Source organism: Puccinia triticina, chromosome 15A (assembly GCF_026914185.1).
Source record: "Puccinia triticina chromosome 15A, complete sequence".
NCBI lineage: Eukaryota > Fungi > Basidiomycota > Pucciniomycetes > Pucciniales > Pucciniaceae > Puccinia > Puccinia triticina.
The window spans coordinates 2,444,607-2,456,451 of NC_070572.1; the positions used below are offsets into that span (position 1 = coordinate 2,444,607).

Below are 11,845 nucleotides of genomic sequence, written 5' to 3' on the forward strand. Positions count from 1 at the left end.
TTACAACGGAGAGGAAGGCGGGGAGGCGGAAGGGTGGGGGCGGTGTTTGCGGGTATCTGGTAGGACCGGCTTGGTGCCAGTGAGCGTAGGCTGAAGGGCGAGGAGGGGGAAAGTGTTGAGGTGGAAGAGGGCGCTGGTGTGGGGCATGTCTCTGACCGAGGTGGTGATGCAGTTGGGCGGGGCACAGATAAGGTAGGGGGAAAGGGAGCGTTCAGAGAAAAGGCATCAGTCTTGGAGAGGACCTGTCGGCGCCCGCCTTGCTTGATGGTCTTCAATTAGACGAGGGAAGCGGGCAAACTGGAACCAGACGAAGTGGCGCTGGATGACGGCGAGCTGGCGGGAAACAATGCGGATGAGCAGACGGGCGAGCGAGGGCGAGCGTCGCGGGAAGCTGCTGCTCGTTGTACGGGAAGCTGCGCACCAGAATGCATCATCGCTCGATGCCGGCGTTGGTCCATCGTGCTCCGACGCGGGCGCAGAAGTTGCCGATCAAGCAATCAGGTCAATTTGGCCGACTATGCCTTGTAGTTGTACCAAAAACCTCCATCAAATCTCAGCTACTACAAATTACAGGATCATCCTCAGCAAAATGACACCTCTGAGAAAGATGCGACAAGGGAGTTGGACTGGCGAGTGTGCGCTGAAAGAGAGAAAGACGAGCTGAGCATTGACCGATTCAAAGACAGGAAGCGGGGCGGCATACTTGAGGCCCCAGGAATCGGCCTATGTGATCACTCAAAACTTGACTTTCTCGGGAGCGACTTCCTTCGCCAGCTGATTGGGAACCTGAAGGGCATCCCAACAACAAATAAAAAGAATTGTTTTTTTTTTTTTTTGGGGGGGGGGGGGGGGGGCAAGGAGAGAGTGGGGCAGCCAGAGGGAGGCACTTTGATCGAGCCATCAAGGATGTTCTGGCGCGAGATGACGAGCTTGGAGTTGACTTGATTCCGGAGGAGGAAGGATTTTGGGCGCAGACTGGGCTTCAAGTCTAACTTAACACAAGTCCCCCACTTCGGAGGGCGCTGGTACAGCCTGGGCTGGCGCGAAGCGCGACCTCCGAAGGAAGGACTTAGCGAACTTAGCTAAGTCCCTCGATCGGAGGCGCGCGAGCGCTGTCGCGAAGCGACCCTCCAAGGAGGGACTTACGCCCTACCTCGCAAAACAGTAGGCAGCAGAAATCCCATTTGGCTGGGGAAAATTTTCGAAATCTTCAACTCTTGATATATCGACTCAAGTAAAAGCCATTGAAAATCTGAGCAGACAGATTTGTCCGCCTACATCTGCCCTTTCACTTTCCACCTTCCTGAGGTCGGATCCCTTCAAAAACACTCTTGAATCCCAAATGAAACAAAAAGGAGTTCATGGGTTTTGGGAGGGCATTGTTCAAACAGGCCTCGGTCAAAGCCATACTTTTGACACCTGTCAAAACCTGGCAGCTCTTATTTATTTTTTTAAAAATCAAGCTCATGTGTTACAGGTAAAAGAAAGATACCAGCAGAGAGCCATGCTTCTTGGCTATCTCTTGAAGCAGCTGACTTGGCCCCAGCTGTCCTTGCATAGCCTCAACAGAGGGACAAGCAAAAAAGGCTGAAAACAGACATCTGCTGCCTACTCTTTTGCGAGGTAGGGCATAAGTCCCTCCTTCGGAGGGTCGCTTTGCAACAGCGCTTGCGTGCCTCCGATCAAGGGACTTAGCTAAGTTCAAGGACTTAGGACTAATGTCCACATTTTGGCCTGAGAGATTCTTATCTTCCAAATGTTTTTGCAGGCAATTTTGTGCCTTTCAATTTTTGACCCTGTTCCCAAAGGGCCCCAGGCATGCCCTTTGGATCATCAAACTCGTCTCCCTCTTCCCTATCTTTTGCCGCTACACATGTTCCTGGAAGTCCAACCATTGTTGCTCCATGACTCTTCAAAGTTATGTATTTTCAAGGTTCCTTGAGCTGTATGCTGTGCAGATTGAACTGACCACGGAAAACAGTATGGTTTCTCAATTCAATTACACAGGAACCAGGCTCTCCATGCTCTGGTCAAGAGGCCTTGGCCACTGCAGCCCCTGCATCCAATCCTCATCATGAGGACAGGGACACAAAGCCAATTAGATGTTCAGCTATCTTGACCCTTCAGGGCTCCAGCAGAGGCTGCCTAGTCTTTTCTGTGTGAAGGGAGAAAGGAAAAAATGGCATCAAAAGGCACAAAAGCCCCAATCTCTCAGGCAAGAAGTGTGACATCATAAGTCCCTCCTTTGGAGGTCGCTTCGCTCCCCCAAGGAGGGACTTAGTTAAGTTAGGATTCAAGTACCATTTTCCCCAAGCTTAACTAGGCCTCTGGGCGGGAGAGAACTTAACACAAGTCCCTCCCATGCTTGTGGCAACACTGGGTTGATACGATTCAATACAATATTCTGGGTTTTTTCATATTGTAACTTCGCTGTGTTACCTTTTTTGCCGTTACTGTTAACGGTAACGATTTTGTTCACGCCTTGCGCATATTGAAACAATTCAATGTTTGTAAGATCATTACCGGTATGGTAACGCAAGTAACGCAATAACGGTGTTTTTCCAGCCAAAAAAGGCTAAAAAAGCCAAAAAAAACCACGATACCACCGCAATATTGACATTATATCAGCAGCAATATTGTAACGGCGGCAAATAGAATTAATAATCTAAATCTACTATTGGTAACGCACTGCTGTTACTGGTAACGGTACCGGTAACGCGCCAAAAATCGATACAATATTGTTACGTTACCATTATTGGTATCATATCGACCCAGTGTTGCTTGCGGGGTACGAGCACCCTCCCACCAGGGAGGGACTTGCACGCAATGTCTGTTGTTCCAAAATATGGGTTTATTTTCTATTTCTATATTTTCTCATGATCTTACACATTTGTTCTCACACTATTTACATATACATAGTCTATTATGGTTTTATTATCTCATTCACCAAAGTATGTAATTACAATTACTATATATAATCTCTCTTCATGAAATACATGTCCCTTGGGGGAGTTTTCTTTGTCTTACTCAGATATTAGGATTCATAGCTCTACAATGTCGAGGTTCTTGCGTGAGCAATACCAGCCAAATGGCTGGAAAGACCATAAAACCCCCCAGATGAAACCCAACCTCTCCAAAATTTGAGAAGCCGATGGCACTTCTGAAATCCTGGTGGCTTTCTACATGCCGTCCAATGTTGAAAACCCAACAAAACCTCACCAGTTTCAAGAAACCCCAATGTAAATTGGGCCAGATACCCACAAACTGTTATCACAGAACCCAGGATCAGTCCGCGGATATATCTGGTCTCATGCCTCTTTGGCAGCTATGCACTTACCTTTTCAAGCGTGTTTCACACCAAAAAAATCAAAGTCCTCTGATTCACACTTCCCCATGCCAGCTATCACCACAGCCACCACTATGGAAGACTTTGATGAGCTCATAGATGAAGATATTGATTGCTGCAACTCCAACTCAGAAGAAAATCTTTGTCAACACACCGGAAACCTCAAAGGATCAAGCAAAGCAGAAAAAGTCATTTACATCTGCAAGCTGCTCGAACTTCTAAACCTAACACCAAAGAAATTTCTTAAAGCCTTTCTTGCAGCAACAGATTCAAAAATTGCCTTTCAAAGCCGCTACTGGATTAGTTGGACTGGATGGCCTTCAACTGTGGATGTACTTAGCACACTCAAACAATGGATGTTGCACACAAAGCCAGGGAAATCTCTCTGGATCAATTGGATTCAAGACAAAGTATGTTTCCATCTTTTTATGGTATATAATTGTTTCTGAAATAATCATATGTTCAAATTCTCTTCTTATAATTAGGCAATAGAAATCCTCAATGACCAGTTACCACCAAAGGGAAATTATCCCAATGTCTCCTTCTACAGCAGCAATTCAGTTGAGCCCTCCTTCTTCCTCCATGAATCTGCCACATCTTGTGAGTGTTCAATTGGTCCGGATCACATGCCATTTCTCTACACAATCTTGATCCAGACATTGGATAAAACCACACAAAATGTTGGTGATGACAAGGACAACACGCAAATCAATCCAATAGACACAGAAGAGCGTGAAATCCTAGGGCCAGAAGGTATTACTTATGAAGATTGTTCCCCAACAACTACCCGTTCAGAAAAGGTGCGCAACTAAATAATATTACACTACTTCTGTTCACATCTGAAAAATATCCTTTTCAAGGTTGCATCCACCATCTGTTCCACCGTTGCTTTTTCCAGGAAACGGCAAATAAACGGCCTCTAACTCTTCAATAGTGTTTGATTGATGGGTGGTGGAGTATCAGATTGAATAAATGATTATTTACACATACTTGGATTGACATCATCTCGACAAACGGCCCTATTGGCACTCCGTAAATTGTCCAATCACGCCGCAAGGGACTTAAGAGCTGCCATTAAAATCAAGGAGTCAATTCCGGTTGGACCATTGCTGTGCATTGACAATCTAGATATGGAAGAGCGTGTCCATAACCAGTCAGTGGGATATTGCTCAATGATGTTTCATGGGACTTGGGGCTATGTTCATCACCCCAATCCCAAACTGCTTGAAACACTTGATCCAAACTAATTTTCCTTAGAATCATATTACAAGGCACAGTGCTGGGGAAAGTGCTGTCAACTCAAATTGATCTCAGTATGCTACTTCCAACCGTCAAAGAAGAAGACCATTTTGAGGCTGTACTGAAGAGTCAAATTTCTTGTGTCATGGTTTGCTATGTTGCCAACTTGCCAAGCCCTCCAATAAAATTCACTCAATCCCATCTGACCCTCCTCCAGTCAAACTCATTGATCCCTCACCCCCAAAAATTCAGATGCTCAAGCTTATAGAAGCTTTGGACAACTCCACCAAGGGTGCCGGACAGGTCATAGAATCAATTATCAGACAGATTGGCCTAACACTGGAGGATTTCTGCTCCCGATTACAGATAATGCATGGGGATCTTGCAACTTGTCAGAACTTCAATTCACTCGGATCCCTTTGCAAACCCAGCCAATCTCCTGGACATCACCTTCACAACATCTGTTTTCTCCTTAGAGTGTCTCATAAAATGTGGAACATCTTGCACAACATTCTCAATAGCCATTTTGGTGATCCAAAAAATACACATGACCTCGGTGCTTGGCATTTCTTGCATGTGCTTGGTTTTCCATCAGAAAAGGTTGTTCCTAAGAAAGACTATACAAGCATGATGAATAATATTGAAAATGAGCAAAAAGCCACCATTTTATACTGTCTCATGTGGGTTACTTTGTATCTGCACTTTCCTAAACGTTTCATTGTTTAAGTACTGAAGTTTAGCATTTCTAGGCTTCTTTTGCATACTGAAAACAACCCCGTACCCAAACTGGACAATCTTCCAACTCTCCCCACCACGAAGTGCAACCAAGTAGTGGAGGAATGCTACACTAAATTCTTTTCACCCAATGCCCGCCGGAATGTTTCCAAAAAGAAATCACCTAAGCTGTAAAGTATCTTGATACGGCTGCATGACTTTGCAACAATTTTTGAGGCTAATTGGGCCACAAAGGAAGGCAACATTGGGAGGTTGATGAGTATGTGGAAGGTCTGGTCTTTAATGTCACAGGCTTTAACAGGTCTTGTGAATTATTGAACATATCTTCCTCAAATGGTTTTACTACTTGAGCAATTTCTTCCCCCACCATTGAGCAAGCTCATGTGACACGACATGCTTGTTTTACCAAGTGGCAGGAAAAATCATTTTGTTCCAAAGGATTGCTACTTGGAAACTCAGAATCACTGGCTTAAATTCTTGTACAATTGGTGTGGTATAGGGATACGAGTGGAGAGGCTTCAACAGATGCTTTCAATGAAAATGAACCTAGTATGTCAATATGTTTTCAATTTTCCATCTTTTCTGTGTTCTCATAAGCGGTCAGGTTTTTCTGAATTGAACTATGTAGCTGCGTTCCATGTTTCAAAGTCTACAGATGGAAAAAAACCGGCAGCTGATCCACCAGTTGCACAAAAACATTATCAATTCAGGCTTGTTAGCTTTATTTATTCAGATGGCAACCAAGTATTATATATTAGAACAGTTGACAGAAACAAAAAAAAAGTCATATACAATTCCAGATGTTCAAGACACTCTACACGCCGGGCTGACAAATCTGCAAGAGGAAATCATGGAAACTGATCCACATCTATCTCAATTCAAGTGCCACTTGTTTTTTGATCCCACTCACAACAAAATCAATACCAGCATGGTTCAAGAGGATCCTAATCAAATTGAAAACAATCAAAACAACACCCTCAATGAACCACAATCCCCACCTGAATTGTAAACTCACAAGTTCTGTCATTCATGCAGTAATCCTGCGCCGCTTGGCTTCTTGGCAGTTTTCAGCAGCCTTTGCTTTTTTTTCTTCCTTTTTCCGTGCATCCTCATTCTCATGTATTCTTTTCTGATTCTCCACGTGTTCTTTGTACAATTCATTGGCAGTAAAATTCTTGATGAAATTGAATAGACATTCAATCTGGCCGTCTATTACCTGGGTGCCTATAATCCTCTCAAGATTTTGATAGTTATCTATCTCTTCTAATTGCTTTGTAATGGCTGCCGCATGTTTGGTGATAAATAGATCAGCAGCTGAGAACCTTCCAGATTTTGGCCGTTTGGATTGATACAAATTGTTGAATGCGTCTATCAAATGTGATTCTAACGATTTCAATATTGTTTTATCTTCATTGTTCCTCACAGGGGATGGCACTCTGCGAGTGTATTTTTGCTTAAGTTTGTTTTGTAGTAAAGGAAAATTGAGTTGATCATTGACAGCATCATCCAAGTTGTTTTTGTTTGGTTTTTTGAGGTTGGAGATAAGCTTCTACCCATTTTCAATCAATCATTTTGAGTATCAACACTGAGAAAATTTGGTCTGGCGTTTGACTTCAGCATTATAAATTGGGTCGTTGATTGAGAGTGGGATCTATACCCCGCCCTACAAAACAGTATCAATCAACATCTAGAAAGGAATGTAACAGTTTAAGTGGATTGACTTACAGGTTTTCCACAGCAAAAGCTACCCAAAGGCAGCACAGGGTGACAGCCAGAGCATCCATACGATTGTTGTCTGTTTGTTCATAAGGAATAGTGAAAGCCAACACTTTATTCTTCCCATCTCTACAATTTCCTTTGACAAAAATGATTGCCAGGCCATCCTTCCTGTCCCTACCACATCTGTCCAGTGTGTATCAGATTTAAACCATCAGCCCCCCAAAAAGAAAAACAAATAGCAATAAGGCAGCAAAACATTACCTTCCAATAATTTGCGCTACGTTGGCTGGATCCCCTCTCCCCATATGAATCACGCATTGCACCTGCTTTCAATTTTTTCCTAAGCCAAGAGCCATTGTGGAAGAGATTAAGGGAAAGTCCTTGTTTGTAAAATCTTGCACAATAGCTAGCTTGTCCTTTTTGCCAATACAGGCGTGATAGCGCCTTGCAAATTTATTTTGAGGGTCCAAGCTATATTCCCAATTCCCACTAGCCATGTCCAACACCTCCAATACCGTGAGTGTCCTTGATAGCGTACCACTGTAGATCAGTGTAGGAACAATATCCTCATCGGCAGTCTCTTCTTTTGAATTGTACACATTAAGAAGGTCTAAGTTAGAAGCCAACGAGAAAGTCATTTTTATTCAGATGATCTGAATTTCTGGACGGCTCAACTCTCCTCGAAAGAAGTCGATTGTGTTTTCTGTAAGTTTCAAACATTTCAACACACCTTCTATTGCCACAGGCCGGCACGCAAGTATGTTTTGAAACTCCAAGCTGAATTACACTGCGTCCCATAGCTTATTGTTCATAAAGATTTCAGGACTGAGGTACACAAAGTTGTACTTTCCCTCCTTGATCTCTTCCGCAACAGTCTTGTGAAAGGTGAGCTTGGCAAGATTGATTGCAGAGAATCTTCCACTTTTCTCCTTGACTTGATTATTGCCCAACGCATCAAAAGGATTGAGCACCAATACGACACCGTTTCTCTTTTTTGGTAAAAGCTTACAATAGATTTCTGGTATCCTCAACTTGCCAAAACCGGTTCTGGCCAATAGAAAAGTATCACATCCTCTCGCAAGATTAGCCACTGCGTCAATCTGGAGCGGCTTGGCCTCTACACCATCATAGAATTCTTTTGCCAGGTTGGCTATCTTGCTTTTCAATTTTGAATTGTTCATCTGAAGAAATTTCTTGCACACCGTCATTTCAGTTCTGGCTTTGCATTTTTTTTCTTAGGTTTGCATTTGCTGCTCTTCTGTCTTACGTTTCCTTTCACCTTAGCATTTGAGTTTGGTGGTTGGGGAGTCGGCTTTGTGCTTGAGGCTGCTTTTGTTTGTTTCTTCACCATTTTCTAAAACTGTCCTTTGTAAGGAAGAATACTGAGGGACTCAATCATTGGCAAGGACTTGGCGCAATTTAATTCAAACTTGGATATCTGGAGAAAAATAAGTACATACTGTGGATCCGTGCATGCAGGTCCAATCCACTGATCTGAAGGCTATTTCAAAACAGAGATTTAACTCAATTTTGCCATTTTGGACTTGTTGGGACAAGGCTCCCTTGAAAAACACGTAGAGGGTGTGATAAAGGCACTACAATTTTTTTTCTTCTTGTACATGATAGGCAAGAGGCTAGGCTCCATTTCCACCTATTTTATTGCTGGTTAAGATGCTCAGGTGTAGGTGCTACAGGACGTTGAAGGCAAGAAACCACAAAATGTTGCGAAAATCCTGTTCTTGTCAGGCCACGACCCCGACTTGAGACGTAAGCCTCTCCTGCGGAGACGCTTCGCGCCTCCTCGGAGGGGCTTAGTTAAGCTTGAGAATCCAGATGGCAGGAGTTTACAATCACCCCAAATGATATGCGTCTGAGGTTTCCGGGGGCCGCGCAAATTTTTGGGGGGGGGGCGCGCGAGTTCTGCTGGAAAACCGCTGGGTGTGGCTGCGGAGAAAACCACACCTGCTTGCGGGTGGTGTTATGCTAAATTCATCATTCAAACAAAGAATTTTTTGAAAAATATTGAACAAAGATTTTCACCCCAAAAAAGTTATGTTATCCAAAACCCCCCCAAACTCAAAAATAAAAAAATTACTTTACATCACGTTACTCAAAAAAAATGTTATTTTACCCAAATGGCTAATTTGGATAACTAAAAAAAGTTATGGTATCCAATTAGCCCTCTGTAAGGTACTGTAACGTAACAGCCCACCCTTGATAGGAGGATCCATTCTTCAAACAAAAGATAGGTTTAGATTAACACCAGGAAAAATAAATTGTCACCAGAAATCAGGTGACATCAAGCAACAATGACTGTCACTTTGTTGCTGCTCTGGTGCTACCACAACTAGGCTACAATGGCCCATTTGTTTCCTATAGGGCGCTGTGCAACTGGTGGGTAGCTCATTGGACTTAGGCTGATGTCACCTGTAGTCTAGTGACATTTTGTTTTGCCTGGTGATTGTTGTTTTGGATTGGGGGAGGCTGAGAAGCAATGTGAGGCTTTAGCTGGGAATATAGAGGAAAGCAGCAGGTAAAAAGCCACTCAAGAGTGCTTGCCCCCAGTGAAGAAGAAGGCCCAAGAAGATTCCAAACATGGAAATGAATTGAGAGATCTATCCAACCTTTAAAGACAGAAGTGTTGAGTGTGATTTCCCAAAATGGTAATCAGTATCAACACTGGGTCGCTACGCTACGCTACGCTATTTCAGCGCTACGCGTTAGCGTAGCGGCAAAAAGCGCCCGGCTATTTTGCATAGCGTTAGCGCGCTGTTAGCGCCGCTACGCTACGCTAATTTTCAGCGGCGCTAACAGCGCGCCAATTATTTGTTAGCGTTAGCGCGCCGCTACAGTCGCTACGCTACGCTGCGCTGCGCTGCGCTACAGCGCTTTTAGCGGAAAAAAAGCCCTTTTTTCCCGCTAAAGGCGCTGTAGCGCAGCGTAGCGCGCGCTCTTTTGCGCCCTGCATGTTTAGCGTTAGCGCAATTGCGCGCATCTGCGCTAACGCTACGCTATCAGCTAAAATAGCTGCGCACCGCGTGCGCGTAGCGTTAGCGCATATGCGTGCAATTGCGCTAACACTACGCTAAAAAATAGCGCATTTGCGCTGCGCTACGCTACGCTAACCGCTATGGTTAGCGTAGCGACCCAGTGTTGTCAGTATCAGTATTTGATGTAGGTGAAATAAATTTTTGGGACCCTTTCAATCCCAGATAGTAGGCCATGAATGTCATATCCCCTTTAAAATTGTCTGATTTGTATGAGAAGGAGAAGTTGTGCACCTGGTAAGCTCATGTGGAAGAGAACATACTCCTAGACCTTAGAATCACCTTTGGCATATCTCATCCATGACACCTCCTTCAACCAAACTTGTGGGAACTTCTGTGTTCCTCATGTGAATTTTACCCAAATACCCAAATCAGTTCACATCACTATTAGGCACACCTATCTAGTTTTTTTTGCCTTCTCCACTGAGCGCCTCCTGCTGGATACCACAACAGCACATGCTGGAAAGCTGTAGCGTAGCCGGTCCATCCGGATGCTCTCAGTGACCCGGAGACCCCGGGTATAAAGCCCCTCAATAGGGGGCTCCGGGGCTGTGATAGATGTGAATGCAGAGGTGTCACAAGGACTGCATCCGATGACAGGGTGATCTTACACAGCAGTGTCCCGACCCCAATGACCCAACATGTACAGCTTGACGGACAAATATCATCATTACCCAAGTTAAACATCAATATCTACGCCTTTAAACAAGCACGCGTCATCAAACCATCCGATCTAGCCCGACGAGGAGAGCCAACCGGACGAGATGCAGCAGCCTCAAATACTCGGGCCCTGTCGACAGACGAGACAGTTTCCCCCCCATCAGCGAACAACCCCAGAAGAATTATCCTATAGGCAACCTCCAAAATTTAATTCTGAGACTTATCGACTGATTCAGTACAGCTATCGTTATACCCCTGAAGCTTCCGCTTGAGTGATTATACTTCTTCCGCCGCTTCTCCTCGTCCTCGTCCTTCCTCGCTTGAGAACCTAGTTGTGAATAAGAACTGAAGCAACGACTCTCGGTTTCACAGATTCGATCATCGCCCGTTTGTGTTTATCGTTGCAAGTCCGAGCGGTTTTCTTTTCAGCAACGTGAGTACCCACATCGTGAATGTTTGCAAGTCTCGACATCATATAGATCGGCTCCTGCCTTCCATCATCCAACCGCTATCTTTATCCATCGAGCTCCTCGTAAACAAAAATATACTCAATGCTCGTCGAGGATGATCAATATAAATGAATTAATAATGAAACGTTTATCTATACGTGTGGTCGTAAGATTCCAGAAAACCAATCACAGCCCTGAGCACATCTAGCTCGGCCGTCTGTTTATCCAAACAGTGGGACCGAGAAGTGATCTAGGCTGGTTAACTGTCGCAGGTCAATTCAGCGTTAAGTTTACTCCAATCGTTTGATTACCCGCCATATTTCTTGCTACCAACATGGTAATGATCATAGCCAAGGCCCGGTGCGGCTGAGCCGACTGTTTATCTTATAACCGGCAGACCAATCAGCTATCTGGATCGGCTGATCGTAGCAGCTGCCCAAAGCTGCACTAAGATTGCTCGACTCGTTTGATTTTCCCTGTTCCTCCTGCGACCAGCATGACATTGACCATCAACTGAGATACCGACCGCAGTACACATTCGGCTCAGCCGTCTGTTTATCGAGACCGATGGGCCGGCTCCCGGTATCTGCTCAAAACAGCATTAAGATGACGTCAATCGTCTGATTTTTCACCATATCTCTCGCAACGAG

The 11,845-nt window shown here is 44.5% G+C and overlaps 1 protein-coding gene across 1 annotated transcript; it reads right to left on the minus strand.

Moving 5' to 3' along the window:
* Nucleotides 1-2,304, minus strand: PtA15_15A236 (uncharacterized protein; the record flags this gene model as incomplete). The annotated part of the gene is made up of 3 exons (XM_053163422.1): nucleotides 1-151; nucleotides 299-462; nucleotides 2,302-2,304. The coding sequence occupies 3 exons, from the start codon at nucleotides 2,302-2,304 to the stop codon at nucleotides 1-3; spliced, it is 318 nt and encodes a 105-aa protein (XP_053027399.1).
* Between the last annotated feature and the right edge of the window lie 9,541 nt (nucleotides 2,305-11,845).